At 37.9% G+C, this 23,681-nt stretch overlaps 1 protein-coding gene and 1 long non-coding RNA gene across 2 annotated transcripts; both read right to left on the bottom strand.

The window, feature by feature from the left end:
- Window positions 1-3,917: 3,917 nt before the first annotated feature.
- bhlhe22 (basic helix-loop-helix family, member e22) lies at window positions 3,918-6,633 on the bottom strand. The gene has a single exon (XM_077244062.1). The coding sequence runs from the start codon at window positions 5,542-5,544 to the stop codon at window positions 4,756-4,758; it is 789 nt and encodes a 262-aa protein (XP_077100177.1). The 5' UTR covers window positions 5,545-6,633; the 3' UTR covers window positions 3,918-4,755.
- Window positions 6,634-10,114: 3,481 nt separating this feature from the next.
- Window positions 10,115-11,357, bottom strand: LOC143751501 (uncharacterized). Its single transcript, XR_013207255.1, has 2 exons — window positions 11,029-11,357; window positions 10,115-10,798 (listed from the first exon to the last, which is right to left on the bottom strand). It is a non-coding gene; the product is annotated as an uncharacterized LOC143751501 (long non-coding RNA).
- Between the last annotated feature and the right edge of the window lie 12,324 nt (window positions 11,358-23,681).

Genomic DNA, 23,681 nt, shown 5'->3' with positions numbered 1-23,681 from the left:
ATGTAATCAGAAAACAACTCCAAGAACATCATTATTTAAAGAAAAGGACAGTGTTGGAAAGGGATTAAGATCTTAAAACTCTCCATTAATCTCATTCATCCAGACAATAGACAAACTGAATGTAATTCAGTAATTCCTGTTTTCAAAGAATAGCTCGTAATCACCAGTGACAGATCTAGACCATGATTCTTAAAAGATTTCCAATACTTTCCCTGACACATCTGGCATTATAACAACACATAAACATGCATGAAGATCAAGAGATTGAAGTCTAGACCCAATACATGAATGCATAATAAGATGCATACTTGTTAAACAGGACCTACATTCAATATAAATTCTGTCTATATATAATACAATTTAAAAGAACTGTTCTATTTTAATATATATATGAAAGTGACATTTATTCCTGTGACGGCAAAGCTGAATGTTTTAGCAGCCATTACTACAATCTTCAGGGTCACATGATCCTTTCTTTCATGATCCTCATTTCTTGTTATTAACAATATTCAAATAAACTATTAAGCCGCACAACTGTTTCAAAAATGTATAATAGTAAGAACCATTTTTATTAACTGAGCACCAATAATAATGACAAAAATGTATCACCAAATCAGTATATTAAGCAAGAGACTTCTTTCAAAAACAAACAAACAAAAAAATCTTAATTACTCCAAACTTCTGACCTGTGTGTGTATGTGTAATTTTAGGCTCACCATTTCTCCAGTTATTTTCACAAGACAAGTTGCCAAACGTCTGCCTACTGTATATAAATGTTTAGAGAGAGCAAGTAGTGTTTAACTTTTCAATCTTTTTAACCTGGAAATGAATCATGCCAGTGCAACTTAACATTGACAAAAATGACTTCTAGCATTACATATTTCATGTGAAGAGCAATTAACCTTAACAATAGGAAATTCGCTTTCTGTTCCTTTAATTTAACAACATCAGTTGCACAGCTCTCTGTAAATTACAGCGTGTGACATTGGGCCACTATTGCATGTACAGCATATTTCTTCTTTTAGTTGGTACAAGAACAGAGAGATGATTCAATTCCTAGGCAGTAAGTCTGATGCTGATATGAAGAGGACTGTCCGACAGGGTACTCTTATGTATACTTTGAATATCCTTGTTTATCACCTCCAGCATACATCACATCTATATAATAGGTGCCCTGGTAGCTCTTGATATGGTAAATTGGATATTTTATGGTTTATGAAGAGCCGCCTTTTTATCTTTCACTTTTATTCATGACCTCTGAAGCTCCAATCCAGACATTGTATAGACAGGTTAAGCGGTTCATGAATACAAACACTGCTTTGATTCTGTGTCACTAGTAAAGTGGTTATCTCTTAGTTGGCTCATTGGTTTTGAGTTTATGTGAGTTTGAGCAGGACAAGCTCAATCCTACAGTGATGCTCACTGATTTAACTCAAGGATCTGTGTGATAGCACTGCCTTCATGTCTCTTAAGAGAGTTCAGACTTCTTTTGATGGATCCCATCCTAGTTCTTTTGAATTAAACCCTTTGTCGTAAGCTAATCGCTGTATTAAATAATGCATCCCATGCAATCTATAATTAATGCACTCTCGTTATTGTCTCGCGCTGATGCTGCCTGTTGAGGTATGTGGAACTGGCGAATAAAAAGTTGGTGAACCTGGGAGAGAATGATGGAAATCATGTAAATGGGGTCCTGAAAGTAGTTGACTCCACACAGTAATTGCTGACAGTATTTATCCAGGCAAGCCTTTGTGATGGCTGATTACTGCTTGCCCTGATTAACGATTCCTGCACGTGTCTCCACATCTGTGCTGTGCAGAGAATTAGAGGGGACAGAGCAATACCATAATGCTAGTGCTTTCCAAATGGCTAATGTACAGAGTTGAAACATTGGAGAGAGTTAAGATGTTTTATACCCCCCTTCTGTTTTGTGGTTGAGTAATGTACTTTTGTTTTTAGAATGGGTAACTTTTTTTGTGTTTTGATTGTTTTATAGAATTTTTTAATTTCAATTAATTGCATGCTAAGGTTAGCCATGCCTTTTTTTCCCGTCTGACTCTGAATTTTATTATGCAAGCTAGTCATTGAATCCATGTTTTTTGGCTATTTTGTGATCCATTAAAATTTTCACTGGTTTAGAAAAACGCACCGTTTCCCCCAACCTCGAATCCAATTGTATGCGATTATTGTAATTGGCTAATGTGTAAAATTAGTAAGGGCTTGGCTTTTTAAATTACGTATGATTTGGTCTCATTAAACGGTGGCTGGGCAGGGTTACCAGGTCGTAAAACAGAGAAAAATCTGGTAAAAAAAAAAAAAAAACAACTTTTAAATCACCCTAACAATCCTTTCCTTTTATTATAGTATCTTTAATTATCCCCATTAACTGAAAGGGTATTTCCGGTGACGTAGTTCACTAGAGAAGGTTGTGATGTTATGCAGTAATACTGAGCATCATGTTGCTGCTAGTGGTGGTGCTGTCCCTGGTGCTGAACTAAACGAGTTATATGGGAGCGTGAAAACATGTTGTAATTGTTAAAAGTGTTCGCAAGAAACAGTTCCAGCCTTGACACCCAAAAAGTCTCACTTTTTGATGATTGGATTGAAGATTAGATGTTTAATCTTCTTCCACAAAGATCTCTTAAAAGTGCCCAGCGACAAGACAAATTAAAACGTCCTTCCGATAGAGAAATCGAGGTTCTCTGTAATGTTTAAAAGTACAAGTTTATTTTATAGGCTACATGGGTCTACATACATGTGAGGTCGTTAAATAAACGAATTGTTTTTATTTTACGTGCATGCAGGCGCTGCATCAACCCATTTATGTTTAAGGGAAAGTATATAATTCACCGTCTTTAATGTTAACAATGTTATATCTTCAGCGTTTTCGCCTCACTTTTCCGTTTATTACTATTATTATTGTGTTAGTGATTGATTCGTGATATTTTAATTAACTATAGTCTTACTAAGCTTTTTATCCTTTGCTGTTCTAATTTTAAAAATTATTTTAGTGGGCCTAATTAATTCTAAATAATGAATTTTAGTGATTTAGTGATTTTGTATACAGCCTATGTTGTAGTTCTATATTGTTTTTAAAATGCATAATTTATTTGATCTATGCCTTACTTCAGCATTCTTGAAACTTCAACTTTATTTAAATTCAGGAACAATCTTAAGCTAAATGATTAACGTGATTGTTTGTTGTAGAAGTGAAGTTTTTAAGTGAAAACTGAATTGCTGATGCACTTCATATCAGCATCGTGTGAACGGGTGTAATTGATGTGGTGGACACCAGAACTAGAACAATGCAAAATAATGACACTGACACTGATGTTCATGACTGTTTCCTGTGATTAAAGACACCCAATTACGGCAGTGAACAGTGTCGTAATTGTGTTCCTTAATCAGATCCAGGAGTTTAATTGCCTTAACGATGTGCTTAATTAAAAGGAATATAGGTATTGCAGTCGACAGTTTTGATACACTGTTGTTTTCAAATTAACATTATTAGACAACGTCACGGATCTTTTTTTAATAATCATGATCGGGGTGACTAAGCTTTATCTTGTAATACCAACAGACATTCTCCTTTGGCCGAAGGGCATTGCTGTCCATAACGTCTGGTCTTTTTTCCCAGGGCTTCGCCCGTTTATGTAAACGAGCAGAAAATTAAAAACACTCATGTTCAACAAACCACTGCTAATTTAGTGAGAGAAATGTTAAACATCTTGCTTCTTAATCGTTAAATGTATCATAACACTATTGCTGTCAGATGCCGAAGTTTAACATTTCACAAAAAACTCTCTTCCGTAAAATATATATTTTTTCGAGGCGACTTATTGATCGTGTAATCTCTCGAGCCAACAGGAGCCGTGAATCAGTTTACCAGAGGCATCACAACATACAACCAGGCATAATATATTGGATCAAAATATTTTAATAAAGCTTTCCAATACATCAACACATACAAATGGCCCTCTGTGGTCATATTGAAACTAATATATCTACATTGCTTCCAGCCTCGACCTGACAACAAGTTGAAACCGCCACGTCCCTAGTCAAACTGCATGTGTGTTTGTAAAAAGTCAAATCGGCGAGATTTACAGCAATTATGACAATGCTTAATCAGACCAGGCATGCAGACCCATTTGATTTCATCCATTTAGAGAAATTAAAAAAGCAAAACAACTTTTTAAGATTCCACCAAACTAACAATATATTATATTACAATTTTGAAAATGAACAATCTCAACTATGCTTTCGAAATAACACGTAGGCTAATTTGGAATAAAGTCCAAAAACGCTGCTCCTTCCAGCTGCTGCTTTTTAAAACACGGATGCACTTGAAAGCAAACATTTACATAACATAAATTCAAAGTAGCAAGAATACGTATTATTGCAAGTTAGAGTTAAAAACCTTGAAACGTTTGGCATCATAAAGGTAAAACATGGTTGCATGTTGTCAGGTCAGTGATACACGTCATTCTGAAGGGTCCACGTTAATTAAGTGTTCGTTCTTCATCAACAGACATAGACTTTTAGTTTGGATTTTATCCCACTCTCACCAGCACTTAAAGTATAGGCTTTACCGTATGCACACAATCGGTTTTTCTTGGAATGAAGTTGTAAGAAAAGTTTTTAGCATTCTTCTATTTTGAGCTCATTGTAAAACTGCTGGAAAACATCAGTCTCTCTTTTTTTTCAGAGTCAAACGTTGCGCATGTGCTTCTACCAGAGTCAGTACCGCTGCAGAGTTTAAGGCTTGTCAGTGCATTGCTTACAAAGGCTGGAGGTGACGTTGTTGAAAAGGGCACATTTGTCCGGACAAGAGGATGCTCCAACTCCTGCGGGGAACGGATAACCAGTCGGCTGCTCGTATGCGCTCAAACCCGGTGCTGCGAGAGCTGTGGTCGCGGGCAGCGAGGCTGCAGAGATAGCCTGGCCTTGGTTGAGATACGCAACCAGCCGTCTCATCTCCTCCAGCGCCTGTGCCTGCATGAGGATGTAATTTTTGGCTAAGAGCAAGGTGGCAATTTTGGAGAGTTTCCGTACAGACGGACTGTGCGCGTAAGGGATGACCGCGCGCAGCTCATCGAGCGCATCGTTCAGATCGTGCATTCTCCGTCTCTCCCGGGCGTTGATGTTTAGTCTCAGAGTTTTCTGCTCTTTGTTTTTCTTACCTCCTTCTGACTTTGCGCCGGGCACCATCGTTCTCCCGTCCGCCATGAGCATCATCTCGCATCGGTCGTCACTGTCATCGTCCTGGCTCTGTTCGCCGCCGCTGCTCTCCGCAGCCGAAGTTCTGTTTGCGCTCTCGCCGTACTTCACACACAAAGATCCGGTCGGCAGACCCAGTGTGCCCGCTCGCCCCCCGGGCTGCACCGGGTCTGGGTCGGTCTGGTCGAAACAGCTGATGGGCGACTGGCTGTCGCGGGAACCAAGATCAATACCCGCAGCCGGTCGAAACGAGTCCATCTTTTTGCTCGACACTGCGCTGAGAGTTTTGTGAAAAATGTCTCCACCCAAGTTTAATCTCCTGTCCATAGTCTCCAGAAAGTCGGACGCGATGGTGGGACTTCACTCAGCCACTGTCTTCTCCGTAAGTTTCTACTCTATGAAGTAGAGTTGATGTTGATGGCTGCTCCACTTGTCAAGTGAGGTGTAGAGGCAGTAGCTCCTCCTAAAGTGCTCTACACTGCGTTTATCGTGTTGAGACACACTTTGTAGATCTCGCCAGCGATCAGCATCAGCAGCAGAAGGGGGAGTCTTTTACATCATTATCTCAAGTCGGGCTATTAATGTGAAGAAGATTCGCCTATCGGGATTGAACGCGCGCTACCCAATCAGGTTAACGTTTTAATTAATGGGATTAAAACGGTAACAAACAATCCAAACGGGTTTCTCACAGCTTTACAAAAGCACCACAGCTCCTTCTCGGGTTCCTGAATGCTGCAGTCTTTTTCATAGGCTGGGGGAAGGACAGTGAATGTGTGGGGCTAATTTCTAATGCAAATAATAAAAGGGGGCACATAATTAGATCAGGTGCCCTGGTAAACACTAAAAAAATGTTTTAAGTACAATCAACTTGGATGTTTAAGTAATTTAAATTCAAATTACATTAAACTGACTTAAACAATGATTTGAATCTTGTATAACTTATTAAAAAAAAGTTGTAAATTGGGATAATTTATTTTGATGAGTTAAAGCAATGTAAAACCATATGTTATCATAACTTATTGATAATGTAATTTTTTTACAGTAAAACTCGCATCACTTTAGCTGTAAAATTGAAAATAAAATTTGAAAGAAAAAGTTATTAGTCTTAAGTGTGTTGTTGTAAAATTTGTGTTAATATTTGTTACTTCACATTTACTCTTCGACAATCAAATAATTAGACTTTTGATGTTTTAAAGCTCACCTGTTACTTTCTGCTAGTGTCATACAACACTGCTCTTTCCTTTAGCAAACCACGTGGTCCAACAGTGTAGCTATTCAGTCTTGAGTCATTTTTCAGAGTATCGATATGACCTATCCTCATCTTGAGAATTCATTATTGAATCAACCCCTTGGATTATATGAAAGAGAAAAAAAATCTTTAAAAAAAAGTACTCTTAGAAATTCACATCTACAGCATTAAACAAACACACAGAGCAGCAACTATTTGGATAATCGTAATTTTGCATTTGGGAGTATAGGCTACTCGTACTGGGTAGGCAGGCCTACTTAATAAAGTTTATCTTCGCTTGGCCCTTTTGTATAGGCTACTTTGCATCACAGTGGCAGACAATGGTAGTGTGCGAACTTTTGGGACAATGCTTCTAAAAAGAAAGAGGACACATTTGTGAGGGAGAGTCTCCCCCACGTGGCCATAATGAATTTTGCGCTCACTTGTATTTTTTAGGTGGTCTGGTCTCACTTATTTGTCAGCAATAGGCCTAGGCATATTTTGTCGGTCTCACCGATCATCTCACTGGTGATGTTTAGCTGTTCCTATAAACTCTTTAAAAAAATGTTGCACACATTTTTGTACACAAATTACATTTAGGTTTATTTATATGTCTAGATTATATATGTTTTTACTTAACAAAACAGATACAATTCCAATTCATATATTCTATTCAAACTTCATTATTACAATGCCGTAAAAAGGCTACAACCGCACTATAAAAACCATAAACCGCACATGTAGGCCTACAGTAGCTCGGGTCTAAATATTTTTTGCAATAGGCTACTGTCCTGCGCCATATGGTCTCACCGACTCACCGAAACATTTAATAGGCTATTTCTGACAAATATTAATACTAATAAACATTTTTTTAACGTAAAATAGGAACGTGACCAGTTGGGTGAGTTTCCAACATGTTTGGTATATATAATTTCAATGTACAAAACAACAATATCGGGATCTCTATTATTTTATAGGCTATCTGTTTTATGATTCCACTAAAACACACGCGCGTTTACATTTGCATATGGTTAGTTGTTCGTTATTCACTTTTATCTGTTATCAGTAGGCTAATGCAGTACGCGATATGCACAGAGAAATTCAAGCGCTGTCCACATGTGGTACTGTTGCTGCAGTATTGATGAGCAAGAAACAGTTTCCAGTGTGATGGATGAACCGGAAGTATTTTTCATCTCCTTCTAAATTCTGTATTTAGGACCGCCGAACGTAACCCAATTCTTTCTTTACAAAATTTGATTTTTTTAAGGCCAATACATAGGAGCATATCATAGACCTATTATAATTATTTCCAAAATGATACACGAATGCATCTTATTAAACATCCAACTTGATCTCATTGAACAACAATGTAGTGTATGCCTACTCTTTAAAACCATCACTTACCATGAATAATATTGGGGCAATACCGCTAATTCAGTCTCTTTTTCTGATCCTCTGTTTGTTTTCTCTCACTCACCCCTCGGCCTGTCTGTCGTTTAATAATTATTAGCCTATTATTCATCACTTAGCAACGGCTTAGATGCTCGACTCCACGAATGAATGTGTTCACATGCAAGTAATGATTTAAATGCGCCGTTAAATCCTGCTGCTCCTGCAGGTGGCAGAGTTGCTCTATACATGCCATTTCAACTCTCCTCTTGCGAAACATTATGTTCTGATCTTTTCGTTCTTTTAACAAACACTGGTTGCATAGCAACACAATGAACCGATACATGTTATTTTTTGAGTGAGTAGCAATTTTATCATTTCAAAGTGGTCACTTCATACCAATTACTGCATACTTCTGATACGAGAGTAGCTCGCCTCGCGCAATTGTGGCCGCGCGTGCTGATCTGTCAAGGCTCGCGCGTGATCTGAATAATGATGGCAGTTTATGTGATGCATTACTGTTTTGCATTGAGCGTCTAAGCTTATTTAATGCAAGTTATGTAGCGTACATTTACCAGGTTAGGTCACGTTCTAAGGAAAAGTGCGTTTTATTACGCCAACGTTTTTGTAGCAAATTAAGGGCCATGGGATTCGATGTGGATATAAATATATTTCATTCCGCCAACATCTTGAAATGTTCTTTCGTCGTGTGTTATGTAACGTTAACTGCTGGGGCAGCAATGTGATGCCTTGCTCCTTTAGTACGACTTATTTAATTCTCCTTGGTCCCTGGGCAGATTATTTATTCTCTCTCTTGTATTTATTTGTTGTTGTTATTAAAATCAAAGTGCTGCGCACAGGCTATTTAAGACAGTACAAGCTCAACTGCAAATGCTAGACTAGACACTCTTCGTCGCTCCTCAAATACATAAAACATTATAGCCTTCATGTAGGCCTATATGGTGTTTCTCGAGCAAATAAAACGTTGTACTTGTTAAAACAACCAGTTCTTTATTTACCTTTGCATTGCAAACAAGCAGAGACGGTCCAAGCTGCGTGCGGCAATTCATGGGTGGAGTGATATGATGTTTGGCCGACAGTTTGATGATCCGATGCGTCATGAGGTTTAGTCACAAGCTCTTTTTTAATACTTTTCATTGGTTAAATATGTGCAACAACAAACAGACAAACGTAAAGGTTAAAAAATAGTAATGATTTATAAAGGGGACAAAAATATAAATAACGGTTTCTGTCCGACAGCTACAATAAATTTTTACATTTATTAATGTATAAAGTAATTGTCTTACAGAATTTTAGCATTTGAGTGAAATAATAACAATAATCACACCACCACTTCATGGTTTATTTCAGATCATCATGTTTAGTCTCAACGCAGCATCATTTGAGTAGATTTGTGTGCTTCTCTTAAAGGGATAGTTCACCCCCCCAAAAGAAAGTCATTATTTACTGTTTTTTTTTTCAATATTAAGTCAATAGTTACCCAAATTGTTTTGTTATTAGCATTCTTCAAAATGTCGTCTTTTGTATTCTGCAGAAGAAAGAAAGTCATGCAGGTTTGAATCGACATGAAGATGAGTAAATTATGACAGAATTGTCCTTTTTGGATGAACTGTCTCTAGCTATTTCTCTTCTCTCGTCTTGATAAGACACTACGGTTTTAGCCGTTAGGGGTCGACATCTCCTTAGGGATCATTCAATTGGATTGAAGATTACTGTAGGTGAACATCAACTCTAAGCAGGCCATTCCCACCTTTTCTTTCAACAGAGATACAATTGTGGACATAATGCTGTTAATGCCATTCTCTCTTAAGATTCTCAAGTGAAGGTTGGTAAAATATTCATCTCAGGGTTTCAATAATATTTGTGGTATAAAATACAAAACAACGTGACCAGTTGGGTTAATACATGTTTGGTTTATATAATTTTAGAGTCATAAAACAACAATATCGTGATCTCTTTTGCAAATTAATGATACAATTAATGCTGTTTTATGATTTTAAAAATACCAGCTGTCTTTTGATACTAAAACACACTCGCTTGCACGTGTGCATATGGTTAGTTGTTAGCTGTTTACTTTTATCGCTTAGCTGTGATGCAGTTTTTCTGCACAGAGAAATTCAGCACCACGCGTAGTGGACAGCGCCTCACCTTCAAGCCGCAGCGTATCGCATAGTTTCCCTTTTTATACTTTTACAGATTGCAGTACACACATACTTTAGCAATTATTTGGCACAATATCCAAAACACACAGACCAGAGCTATCAAAACCAGCTTTTATTGGTAAAATGCAATTTAATCAAATGAAAAGTTCAGGTAGAATTTGCAGTATTTTGGCCTGCTGCTGGCGGAAGGCTCCGCTCTTGGCATTCACCGCGTGCCTTAATTGTAAGACATTAAATCAAGGTCCGCTGTGAACACGGAGAGCCAGAGTCTCAAATCACGCAAAGCCTGTCTAAAATATGCTACAAACCCTCTACATCATTGTAACCATCACAAAGCAGCTGTATTACCATGAAATCCTTCGTTTATCCAGTCATTCCTCAGCCTCTGGTTTTAGTGTCCCGGCGCGTATGACTTGAGTAGCCTAGCTACTACGGTGGATTCACTATTAAATTAATGGTTTTCAAACCCCCATCCCAGTGATGTTCTGTGCTACTGAAACCATTCCGTTAAGTGTTTAAACGCAGCACCGATCTGATATAAGCGAAGCGAATGCTCAAAAGGATTACTTAACCACCATATGATGAAATATGGCCATGAAATGTTGACAGCAAAGGGATAAGGCCTTCGGTATTTTTTGTAGCTGGTATCAAAATGACAGCCAGTCTGGGACAAAGAGGGAACATGAGGGGGTTGACCATTTGATCTACTTGAAAGGACCTCTGTGAAAAAGGGGGGGAAAAGCTTCAGGGGCTTCGACCACGTCCGTACGTACTCAAACACCTACAAGAAGAAAACACAAAAAATACAAATTAGACACATGATAGGCTTCCAGTTAAATGTGAAACAAAACACTCAACCCTTGAATACGTCAAAAAGAATTCAGATATATTCCAGGCAAACGTCGCGTTAAGCTAATGCGCATGTTTGAGAAAATATGCATCCAAAATGCGTTCGAAAAAGACGCATAACTGTATTCCGTTCGCAAGGAACAAGCGACAAAAGCAATGTACTTCCCACAGCTCCTTCTGGGACTGAAGATGGGCTGAATATTCCCAATGTCCGTGCTGTTAAACGGTACCAGTCTCTCTCTGTCCAGTCTTTTCCCCATACCGACTGACTTTAGGATTAATGGCTCTCCAGCCAAACAAATAAGGCATCTGCTTTTAGCAGAAGAGGATTGCATGGGGGTGGTGACGTCACTGGCCAAACAGATGTTTGCGACCAACGTCCTGACCGTCTCCTTATGTCCTTGAGAGTAAAAGGAGCGCACGTTTGCTCTGACATAACCGCGCTTTTTGTTTCCCTTTAGTAATTACTCCTCCTTTAGCCTTCATCTGCTTACTAGACGCCTGTCATCATTGTCAATCGATCAGCGTATAGGCCTATAGAACTAAGAGGAAAAATAATTAGCTATTGAAATTTTTAAGTTTGCCATCATCAGCATTTTCTGTGCAGAATTCCTTATACGGATTTCTGAACGCTGTATTCATGTATGTAGACTGAGATAAGATTATTTAAGAGTTTTATCCGTATAGTTGCTTGGAATACAAAGGCTTGTCTTACTCGCTCAGATACAGGTACAGTTTGCTGCACCGTGTCCAATCTTTCAATGCATACATTAAAAAAGAACCTGTCATTAACGAACTTGGATATAATTTTATCTCATCATATTCCTCAGCCCTGGTGCAGCAAACAGCCTGAGAATAATCTCAAAATCGAGTTTGTATGCGCAGTAATCCGCATTCTGTTTACATCAGTGTCAATAGACCTCTCAAAACCCTACTGTGTGTTGTTTTTAGGATACTGTATGTCAGTGGTGTATGTTCGTGGGAATAAGAAATTATGATGCCAAAAGAATACAGATTCAATAATCAAAAACATTGACAATTAAAGAACGCCATCGCCATCCATACCAAGAGACCTCAACAGCCGTCCTAACATATTTAGTCTACTGGACTACAGCTTAGTTTTTATGTTCTATTTCGTGTTTTTATGTTCAATGTCACGCAGTTTTCTTTCAGTCATTAGTAGCTAACAGCTTTAAGCTGTTTTTTGCATATGATGGTCGAATGAATGGAATCGAGAAACAAAGGGAAACGCCATTTTTGATAAAAAAAAAATGTTTGTGCATTGCATTGTAATTCGTGCATGTTTCTCCATCCTGGTCTTAAGCCCACGCGCTTCTGATTTATCAGTGTTTGTACTCTCATAATGAGCAGTAAAATATGACCTAGTTGACCCAGCGTCCATTAATCTATTGTCTGTAGGAATCAAGCGGGTACAAACAAAGCGAAACCAACACGTAACGAGTCCTCGTTCGTTTTGCGTGAAAAAACAGTTATCGCTTGCTATAAACGATTAATAAACCGTTAGAAGCATTCGCGTGGTTGTATTTTGCATGCGTTTTATCCATTGCGCTGTATAAACAATAGCAAGTGCAACGTGGGAAAAAGCTTCCCCGTTATTCTGATGATGCCGATCGCGAGCTATTGCAAACAATTAGCTACATTTTGGTCTAATATCAGAAACGTTCAGCCTTCTCTTTATGCATGTGTTGCTTTATTTTGTATTCTTAATCCCACACATGTATCCTATAGCTAATATTCCACACTTACGCGCTCGCTCGCTCGCTCCACAGCCTCAGCAGGAGGTCGTTGTTTTTCCTTGCATTCATATCCATTCATTTTTCACGAGGATGTTTTCGCAATATAATGTGGCTTTTTTGCGATTTAAAGAAACTTAATTGTATTCCCGGGTTTCTGTCGATGTGTAGTTGGATGCCTCCGCTAGCCGACTTGCCCTATCTTGTAGTGAGTCAGGGGCTGGAGCCCCTGCAAAGCATGGCTGCGTTTTTCTCTTTTTTTCAAAAGAGGGCAGGTCGCTATGCATTATAATGAGTTAAATCTCTCTCTCTTTCGCTCTGCCCCTCGCACGCACACACACGCACACACACACAGTTGCAAATTTAAAATTGCAATAGACCTATCAACAAAAACATCAAGCTTTTGTACCGTTGAAGTGCCAACCCGTTGTGTCTAATGTATATAGCCTACATATCTACTGATATTACATTCATCAGGGCATTATATAAAACTCAATCAGATGTGTTGCCTGAGCCATAATCTCATTTTAGATTTTCTTGTGCACATTGTCGAATTGTTGCGTTAGTGTTTTGAACGCAATTTGTCGCGTTCAGTCCATTACGACGCCCCAGTTGTCCACGTTATAGCCTATGGAAGAATCAATGATCAGCCGCATTGTATTTGTTAGAGTACATTTTGTTGCTTCAAATGAATCATTTGGATAGACAAATGACGTTTTATTCCACGCGCACTGGAATCAGTTGCGCAAACGTAAGTCAGATAACTTAACTGAACAGCAGGCTCATTTGTTTCATTTTGTTTTTTATATATATATATATATATATATATATATATATATATATATATATAGGCTGTAAGAAGGTTAAATTCACAGCCAATCGGGATATCCAGGCTGTATAGCCTATCCCCTGCAGTAGCCTAGCCTATACCAAATGATAATTATATAATTTCTGCACGTGCAGTTATCATTATTGCACACAGAAAACCAAATCAGAACTTATCATGGAAATCGTAGCATTTTTTTGTAAACATTAAAAACGCCAAATTTTGTCCATATTAAATGTATTTGCATATTAAAGAAAAACGTCTTAAATCAATTTGGTTTCATTTCTCTAGTTTTCTCTAAAGAACCTTTTGGACAAAAAAAATGCTTTTGCTTCTTCAAGAAAAGTCAGTGAGACGTGATGTTGCATTAATAATTAATCGAAGTAGCCTGCCGTTGTCCACCATGTCAGTGGTTGTATTTCTTTTACTTTTAGCATCGACACCTAAGGATTCAGACGGAACAATTCAGAAATACAAAACAGACAAAATGAGAATCACTTTACATAATCCTGTCGTTTTACTTCCACACAGTGTTTGTCTCTTGATGCAAATAGCATAGGTTACGGTTTAATGTAGCCTACTTTATTTTTAGGAGCTACAGAGGTTAGAGTGTCTAAATTCATTTTTTATCACACTTGCTATTTTGTGATCATAACGTTTCTGTTTGCAACGGAGAACTTGTTGGCAGGTAGATTGATCCATTTGATCAAGTTATTAAACTTGATCAAATGGAACAAATAAAACTAAGACATTATATTCGATTAATAAGCAATTCATTTGCCTTTGCATCAGTCAAATCTTGCTACTGCTGCAACTTTACATGGAATTTTAAAGAGATTATTTTCCCTGGGAAAACGCCATTGTTAGTCTTGAAACAATAGGAGCTGCAGGCAACCGCAGTGAGGCGGCATGAATGGCGAAGCTCCGGGTCAGTGCATTGGGTCTCAGGCCCCAAAAGCCTTCTTTCCCCGTGCACCACAATGACCCTGCGCGAGGTCGAGGCTCCGCGGGGTCACAGGGCATCGCCTATTGTTCTGCACTTCAAAACAGATAAACATTTATTAATCAAGGCTGGCCAGAGGGCCCTGTTTCTCAGGAAAAAGTGGGGTAAAGTTGTACCTACGAGTGCTATGGGCCAGAAGGACTTCTGATGTGTGTATGAATAAGGGTAGCCTATATTAGAAGTCAATGATTATCTTTTCCAGGATGAAAGGACTTCCAATATTCGCTCTCAAGTAAGGCCGATATTTTTTAGATGTTAAACTTTACATACAATGTGCAGCTGGCTATGTTGCATTAACTTGTATATTTAGTAGCGTATTATTTCTGTGTTAACCGTGAACACACGATGTTTTGCTGCAGGTTCTTTTTCATAGAAGTCAGTGCTATCTGTCGTGTAAGGATACAAAAGAAAAATACAATAGGAAACTAGCTTGACGATATGAATTAAGCCATAAAGAGTTAAATGATGACTTTCTTTACTGACCCAAAATCGTTCTTAAAAATCGTCATGACGTTTTGTTATGCTAGTTTTTCGTCTCATGCTAATCTAACTTGTGTTTTGGATGTCGCGTCATTTTAAATTGATGTAGGCTATTGTGTCGGCAATGCACAGACCATGAAACATGTTCGTTAAGATGAGTGGAAACCAGGCATTTAATAAATTAATTCAATTGTCAACTGGACGTCAGAACCACATCAAGCTATTTGAACAAAGACGATATCAAAGTAACATTTAAGTGAACTTATGTTGCAGCTAAGTGAAATGTAAGTAGACTGTTTGTATTGAGACTAAATTAGTTTACTCATGCACGCATGTCACAGCAATTCAAACCGTGCTCTGAACAATTTATACTTTAGTACATCTAGGCAAAATAATTGTTCGAATGATTATGCAACGTGGTTTGTGCATTAGAAATATTTAGGTGCGTTTATTTTTCTAAGCTTTCCGAAATGCAAATCGCACAACTTGAAACCACGAAACGCTGATGCTCTAATTTAGATTTCTTTATATTTGCGCAAATTTAACATGCATAAATCTTGCGCGAGAAACAAATTGCATAACAATTAATTTCAAGACTGCGAATGGAAACTGCTGTGCTTCCGTCACAAATCAAATGCATTGTGGTTAAATGACGGGCATCATGGCTCAGCTCCCTGCAGCTACCGACCGAGCTATCGTCATGTTCTGTGCGATTAAAAATAACAATAATAATATAGGCTATTTACAGCGTTTCCCCCCTTTAAATCACTTAACGTGTAGCTATGTTGACTCTACATGGCACAAGGAGTATTATCTTTAAAGGCTCTTCAGATAAATTATCTTGCTATAGGTAATTGATTTTGTGAGCTTGAGTCTTTATGATCATGTAAATGTATACTTTTGAGGAGATCTGACCTTCTCTTACAATTGCATTTTGCAGTTTCAAATAACAGATATAGTGCTATTATAGTCAATCAAATATGTACTTTTATCTAAATTAATGTGTAGAAATCTAATCACTTCATGATCTGTATTAGTTACTGCTGTGGAATTATTATCAATTTAATGCAACATTTGGTTTAATTGTTTGTCATATGCAATCTACTGCATCTAAATCATCATAAGCGAAACTGAATCATTTTGATTTGTTTTAAAAGGAATGCAGTTAGCAGCAATGTTTATGTATCAGACCTGTTCAACCCTGCTAATGTCCACGGTGGCCATGGATTTTAGTATCAGACCTCAGAGTTTGTATACTGTATCTGTGCTGAGCAAACTGCAGCGGATCAGTGATCGAATGATGGTTATGAAGTCCCTGTTTAGATTTGTGCTCCTCACCCTCCACATTATGCTCTCAGCTGGATTGGGAGGGGGGTCTTCCTTTTTTCTTTTTTCTGAATAACGGATACGGTCCTCATCTATGTAAAGTAAGGTTTTCCCTTCTCACCCACTGTGACCTAATTTAGTTGTTAATAAGCTGTTAAAACTCCTGATGAGTGTTGCTTTAGAGGATTTCTATGCACTGGACCCTTTTAGTCTATCTGGAAAGGAGTTGAGTCAGGTCAGAACGTATGAACCAATCAGGATGCACTACAGGCCTATGAAGTTCATTTTAAGAGTTTTTTTTGCCCTTTAAGTATTTTGTACTATGCACTTATAGCACAAATATCATGGCTGAATCAGTTAATTAATTAAGCTCTGTATTTTATATAAAATGATCTTCATTAGCACTCACTCACATGCTAAGTATATGTGTACCATTCATATGCATGAACCATTGTCAGGTTTGAGCATCTAGCACCTTTGTTGTTTTCCTGGCGGGTCGAGAGAGCTCATGACTGTGTTTGGGCCTCTCATGTCCTACATCTCTTAGGGTCAAACATGCATGTTGAGGCATCTGATCTACTAGCCACTCTCACACTGAGCTGTTAAATGTCAGAAAGAACAGAGAATGAAGGCCATTACAGTCTGTTCTCAGGAGCCTTACTACTTTTATTTCCCTGCCAGCTTCAGTTTTTTATTTTTTTTGACTGACAATTAAAGGAGACGAGAAGAAATTGAACAGTAGTGCTCTGACTTGTGTGAACGCCCCCGTTGGTCACCTGTCCACATAACTCCCCTTGCAAAAATGAGCCATTGTTTATATTCAAGGGCTCAAGTGAATAGGAGACATTTTTATCAACACAATTTAAGCAATTTTCAACGTTTTTCTTTTTATAAATTATGCAAGATTCAACTAATTTAAAGTCAGTTTAATGTAATTTAAGGTGAAATGACTTATACATCATCTAAGTTGATTGTACTTAAAAATGTAGGCAGCACTTTTTTTACAGTGTGTGCATCATAAAGGGCATACTGCCTATATTTATTGTTAGTAGGTGAAACAGTAGGCATTATTATATATATTGCATTATAAATGTTGTCCTTTTGGCCTCTTTGATGGAGATACTAGTCATTCAATAATCATCTTGGAATTACAAACAGTTATTGATAAAAACAGAAAATGTGCATACTATGTGTAGAGTATACACACTAAACACTACAGTACTAAGAGTAATACGTTTGTATACTATTCTGAGCATACTCTGCTAAAACATTATCAAACTGTATGATGCTGTAATATTTACATAACAAAATTGAATAGGCCTAACTGTTTGTTATAGTCATTCTTAAAGGGATAGTTTGCCCAAAAATAAAAATTGTTATCATCATTGTCTCTGTGCTTTTTGTCCATACAGTGAAAGTCTGTGGTGTCTAATGTCATCTGGAATATCTTCAAAAGATCTTCTAGCATCATCTTTTGCGTTCCACAGAAGAAAAAGTCCTACAGGTCTTGAACAGCATGAGGGTGAGTAAATGATGACAGAATCTTTATTTTTGGGTGAACTACCCCTTTAAGGTTTCATCCATGTAAGGAAAATTTTAAGCACATCTGCAATCTCATCTAACCTCCCTCAGCACTGAATTACATCCAGGTAAATAAATAAATATCCAGTTATCTAGCCATAAAAAATATAATCAAAGATGCAAGGCAGCATGGGAATCTCTTATAATCTGTCATTTTATTACAATGCCTCTCTGTGATGTCACCTGCAAAGTGACAGATAAATCAGCACCCCAAATAACAGTTATTATGCTTTCTCTGTTTGTGTCTAGGTTCTTGTATATGGTATTACTCTTGTATGAGTATTACATCGTAAACATGCTTTACAGGGACATTTACTTGGCTTAAAAAACATACTAAACAGTGTTTTTGTTTTTAATTTAAATACATGGGTAGGTTTAGGGGTTGGGGTTAGTGCAGGGGAAAAGAATATACAGTTTGTACTATATAAACACGTCCCCGTAAACACATATACTTACTGTGTGTGTGTGTGTGTGTGTGTGTGTGTGTGTGTGTGTGTGTGTGTGTGTGTGTGTGTGTGTGTGTGTGTGTGTGTGTGTGTGTGTGTGTGTGTGTGTGTGTGTGTGTGTGTGTGTGTGTGTGTGTGTGTGTTTACTGCAGTTCATCAAATGCCACAATTGTGGTTTGCATATAGCTTTGAAACAAACATTTTAATCTTTTGAAAATATCACTTAACCTCCACAGATTTTGAAATGCTGTACAACCAGCTTACGCAGTTCCACTGGAAATAGTCAATTTGTCAGCATAAACAAATAGACAGATAGAACCAAAGGGGCTGGAAATTTCAATTGCTGCTCAAGCTTCACATTGCACATCCACCCACACGCGCTACTGAATCTTCATGTGCTTTGGTAGGTCCGCTAAAGGATCTAAAGGCTTAAGCTAAATTTAAATGAATTGATGACAGATTTATGCTGTATGTGGTTGTAAAGAAATTTGCATACATTTTGTAAAAGCAAGACATTTAATTGAGAACCAGGTCTGTTGTTACTTGAAATCTGATTGATGCATTGTTTTTAATTCTTAAAAGCAAAGAGACATTACTACAAGCAGATGCTTTCTTAAGGAGCTAATCTAGTATAAATAAAAGTAGTTTTGTTGGTGTAATTAATGTAGTTTGATTGAGTTAGTCATATTTTCGACTTCAATAGAACTGGTTGATTTAGATGAAATAACATGAAGCACGTTTTAGCACGTTACTGTATGTCTTTACCTGGAAAAAAAAACTCTTTTTTTTCTCATCATATGCAACATTTCACTATTTTCATTAAGCATAGGTTGTCTTTATAGCCATAAACGGGTGTAAACCATAAACCACTTTAATATGGGCCATCAGACATTAAAGTGAATATTTGATTCTAGCAGGCATTATTTGCACCAAACTTCGGTGATCATTTTGGCCATTTATGACGCTATTAATGCAGCAAATGATGGGTCAACATATGTTTTTATGCGATTACTATCCTAGTGACTTGCTGTCCTAGTTGCCTGCTATCGCCTGACTGCTGGAATGAGAATATGTGCCTTGAGTTAATGCTGATTGCAGCAGCTGCCAACACGTGAATCTCCATGGCAACAATAATGGTTGCCTAGCAACCACGTTCTTTTAGGGACACTGGAAGTGCCCAAAGGCTTACTAAAAATATATGAGTATAATTCCCCATTAATGCTTCAGCTACCTTTACTGCTACTGCATTTACCAACAGTGACGGTCAAAGATGCACAAACCAACTCGGGGTTGGAATAGAAGCACTTTGAATTTGGATTGTAATTTCAAATACATAAACACTTTAAAGCTAAATTTGAAATCAGACTTAAAATAATTGAACATCCACTGTGACTAACACTAGATGTCAGATATGCAATAAGACCTGCCTGTGTTTTTTACAGTGTTCGGATTCATTGCATAAGCCTTCGGTGGCTGGTGTAATTGAATGGAGCGTCAGCCATCTTGCAGCACACTCAGCGTGCATCTCGCAGGCTCTTGCTCAGACCCAGGTGGCATGCGCACACGCTGAGGAACAAAGCATTCCATCAGTGCAAGTGACATCACTGCAGTCAGCTCAGCTGTTTCGGCCCACATTCTTCTAGATATTGTGAAAGAGAGTGAGATGGGCTAACGTAGAAGCCCTGTCAGGCCCATATTGTGAAAGATACCACTAGATGCGTGAAGTATATTGTGTGCAGTTTTTAACTGTGGCTTTAGTAGGTCTTGTCACTGAAGCTGTTCTGTGTTTTGATGAGGCGGCTTGATGGATTTGAAGTTTATGGTCCGTATTTTTCTCTTGCTTTGCACATGCTGTACTATAATAAGCATTGGTCCACAATCATGAAATCTTATTTTTATTTGACCCACTTTTCAAGTTAGTTTCAAATTATTGCATTTATTGTGCATAGAAAATGACATCACTGAAACTTCCATGCGTACAAAAAATTTATTGTTATATAAAATATAATACATACATACATATACATATGAGTGTGTGTGTGAGTATATATGTATATATATATATATATATATATATGTGTGTGTGTGTGTATGTGTGTGTGTGTATATAATATATACTGTATGTGTGTATACACAATATGTATGTATATGTATGTTTGTACAGTAGATTAGTGCTGTCAAATCGATTACTCATGATTAATTGCATCTAACTTAACAGTTTGTGTTTAAATAATATATGTGTGTGTGCATATGTTTATATATATATATATATATATATATATATATAGGTATCTGTGTGTATACTGTATATATACAGTGTGTGTGTGCGTGTGTATGTGACATAAACATATATAATACATAAACATATATAATGTATAAATATAATAATATATACATACACATATATTAATCGATTCATCAATTTGACTGCACAAAGTATATATATTCCAATTCAACCCAAGGTCCATGCACAGCCTGGTTAGGTGCAGGTATACAGCAGGAACGAACTTGAATAGCAAAAATAATAAGAACACTCTACCGCACACTATAGACTTTACTCTTTTACAGGAGCGAATCTGAGGACGCTATATGCGAAACGTGTTGTTCGCTCTGAACAAATATATATATATGTTTAAAAAAGAGCATTCATTTGAAATAGAAACCTTTTGTAGCATTCTAAATGTCTTTACTGTCACTTTCGATCAATTTAATACGTCCTTGCTGAATAAAAGTATTAATTGCTTGACAAAAAAATTTACTGAGCCCAATTTTTTTTAAAGAGATGTACATTTATTGTGACAAATTATTTTACGTTTTAAAATAATTTTCTGCATTTTGTTTTCCAGTAAAGAAACATATTTTTCCATTTAAAGACTTAACCACAGGACCTGTCAGACCAGCTTCAGAATATCCAATATTTTCCCAGCATGCCACTATGGAGGCTTTGGTGAAGGGGCGCACCTGCTTGCAGGCTGATAACGCCTCAGCCGTACAGTGGATAGGCCAACTTTCCTATCTTTCACTATTGATCCCCTCTCAGGAGATAATGGCTCTCAGACCTGAGTAACTGACTGATTATAGTCACTTGATTCCTTCCCTCTTACCCACACACACACACCAAGTTCTGCCGAGAACACAATAGCGAACCCTCTCTCTCTGGCACTGAAGGGGGAGTTAATGCACGTGCAGCTTAAGCTGTCACTGCAGCAAACTGGGCTGGTCTGCAGCCGCTGGCACGGTGCCAGTTCTGCCGTGTGCCCGCAATGTTCCCGTGCATCCACTGCTCGGCCAAGCCCCGGCAGGCACTCTTTCATGCAGAAGAGGGCTGAGGTGGTACTGGCTGAGAGCCAGGACGTGTGCGTGCGGGATGGATGCCATGGGTGCAACGCTACAGGCTGGCAGCAATGGGGAGCATGACGGTATTCAGAGTGGGTGAATGTGCTTTTTGTCTCTGCGCACAGTGCCAGACAGCCTCTAATGAGACGCGTCTTTGTGGCAGGCCTCTCGACATCAAGTGGGCTGGTGGGCTCATTAACCTGACGATGGCAAATAAAAAGCCCCACACAAGAGATGCCATGATAGCATACTTAAGGCTGTTCGAACCCTCTTGCAAGCTTTGTTGCCACGGAATTGATGGAACAGCACGTGTGAGAGTAGCTTCAGTTGTTTTTCTTAGTGTCACATTTCTGCTTTTCCTAAAAATAACTCTGACACAACATTTCATATGCCCAGTATTACCAACAATGATTTACATATTACTTTTTGAGCACAGTTAAACAAATAGTTCTGCTTTTGTGATCATTATTGGCACATTCTCCATTCTGAGAAGGACAAAGAGGCAATAGATTTGCCAAAATGGACTTTTGGATTAAACCTAAAATGCATGCTTTTCTCTTTTTCTTTTTTTTTTTGAAGAGGGTTTGGCTCAGTTTTCTCTGCTCTTAGCAATTTGCTTTTATCAAAGCCTGTGGTTTCAGCTTTTCTCATTATTTGGACTATCCCTCTGCAGTCTGATTCTATATTTTGAGTATTTAAAGGGATAGTTCACCCAAAACGGAAAATTCTGTCATAATTTACTCACTGTCTTTCCAAATCTGTATAACCCACTTTCTATTGTGGAACGCAATATTTTGAAGAACATGCTATTTTATAACTATGTTCTTCTGTACAATTCTTCTAAACTATATTCGTCTGTGCATTTGAGTTCATAATTAAGAGATAAGGAGTCGTAATTATGAGATAAAAAGTCAAAATTATGACAAAAAGTAAAGATTATGATTTTAGAATTATGACATGGCAAAATTGGCATAAAAGTTATGACATGCTAAGCCATAATATGAGATAAGTCTAAATGATGACATACTAAGTCGTAATTATAAGATAAAGTTGAAATTTAGACAATTCAAATTTGAGGTAAAAAGTCATGACTTTTTATCTCATAATTATGATTACCAAAGCATGATTCTTTTTTTTATTATGTGGCAGAAATGGGCTTACTATGAAGATGAATAAATGATGACATTTTTGAGTGAACTATCCCTTTAAGAATATAGATACATAAAGAGCTCTTTTTAGCGTTTTGATGTTTTAAAGCATATGGCGCAGACTGCTTTTATAATTTCTGAAGGATTTGATCGGATGGTTCGTATATGTTAGCCTTAATTAGATATTCATCATTTACCATTTTTTTCCCATGTTTCTCTTCCTTTATGATTCTTAATGTGATTTACTTTCTAAATTATTTTCCACTGTTTAGGCTACACAGACACATGCTGTCTTTTTCAGGCTGCGCTATCTAATTCTGGGATGTGGGAGCTCATGCTAAGGATTAGCATTAGTCAGGGTCGTCCTGCAGAGAAAACAAAAACCTGAATATCGGTATAAATATCAAAGGGATGACTGTGTGTGACACTGACAAATTGCAGTTGAAGCACCATTAATTAAACGGGATCAGTAATGTGTGTTTAAATGAATTTACTGTTGCATTATTGATTCGCTCACCGCACAAATTATCTTTCGAGGTGCATATGGAGGTTGCGGGTCCGGCTCCCCGTGAAGGATTTGTCAGGGTGAGGTCTGTGGACGTGATCTAGGCCTAAGGATGTGCCCGTCCCCATTTATCTGCCGAGGAAAGCCTGCCCTGGGGGGATAGAGGAGGGGTGATGGTACTTGCCGGCTTTGTTTGCATTCAAACTGCAGATAACAAGGAAGCCCGGCTCAGAGAAATCACTAGCGCTGCCCGCGCTGCCAGACTGTATGGTGAATTAGAGAGGTGTGCTTGCGTACTTCACACATGGCTGATTGTTTAGCGCACGTGCTTTGTTCTTTTCTCTCATTTTTTCCCTCATTTTTTCTTCTTCTACCAGAAATAAAGCGCTGACAGCATGCTGAAGGTTCCT

This window comes from Siphateles boraxobius, unplaced genomic scaffold, assembly GCF_051911475.1.
Source record: "Siphateles boraxobius isolate OS27281-9 unplaced genomic scaffold, OSU_SipBor_1 26, whole genome shotgun sequence".
In the NCBI taxonomy this organism is placed as follows: Eukaryota; Metazoa; Chordata; class Actinopteri; order Cypriniformes; family Leuciscidae; genus Siphateles; species Siphateles boraxobius.
The sequence above is the reverse complement of the archived record's forward strand: the minus strand, read 5'-3'. Positions and strand labels throughout refer to the sequence as shown.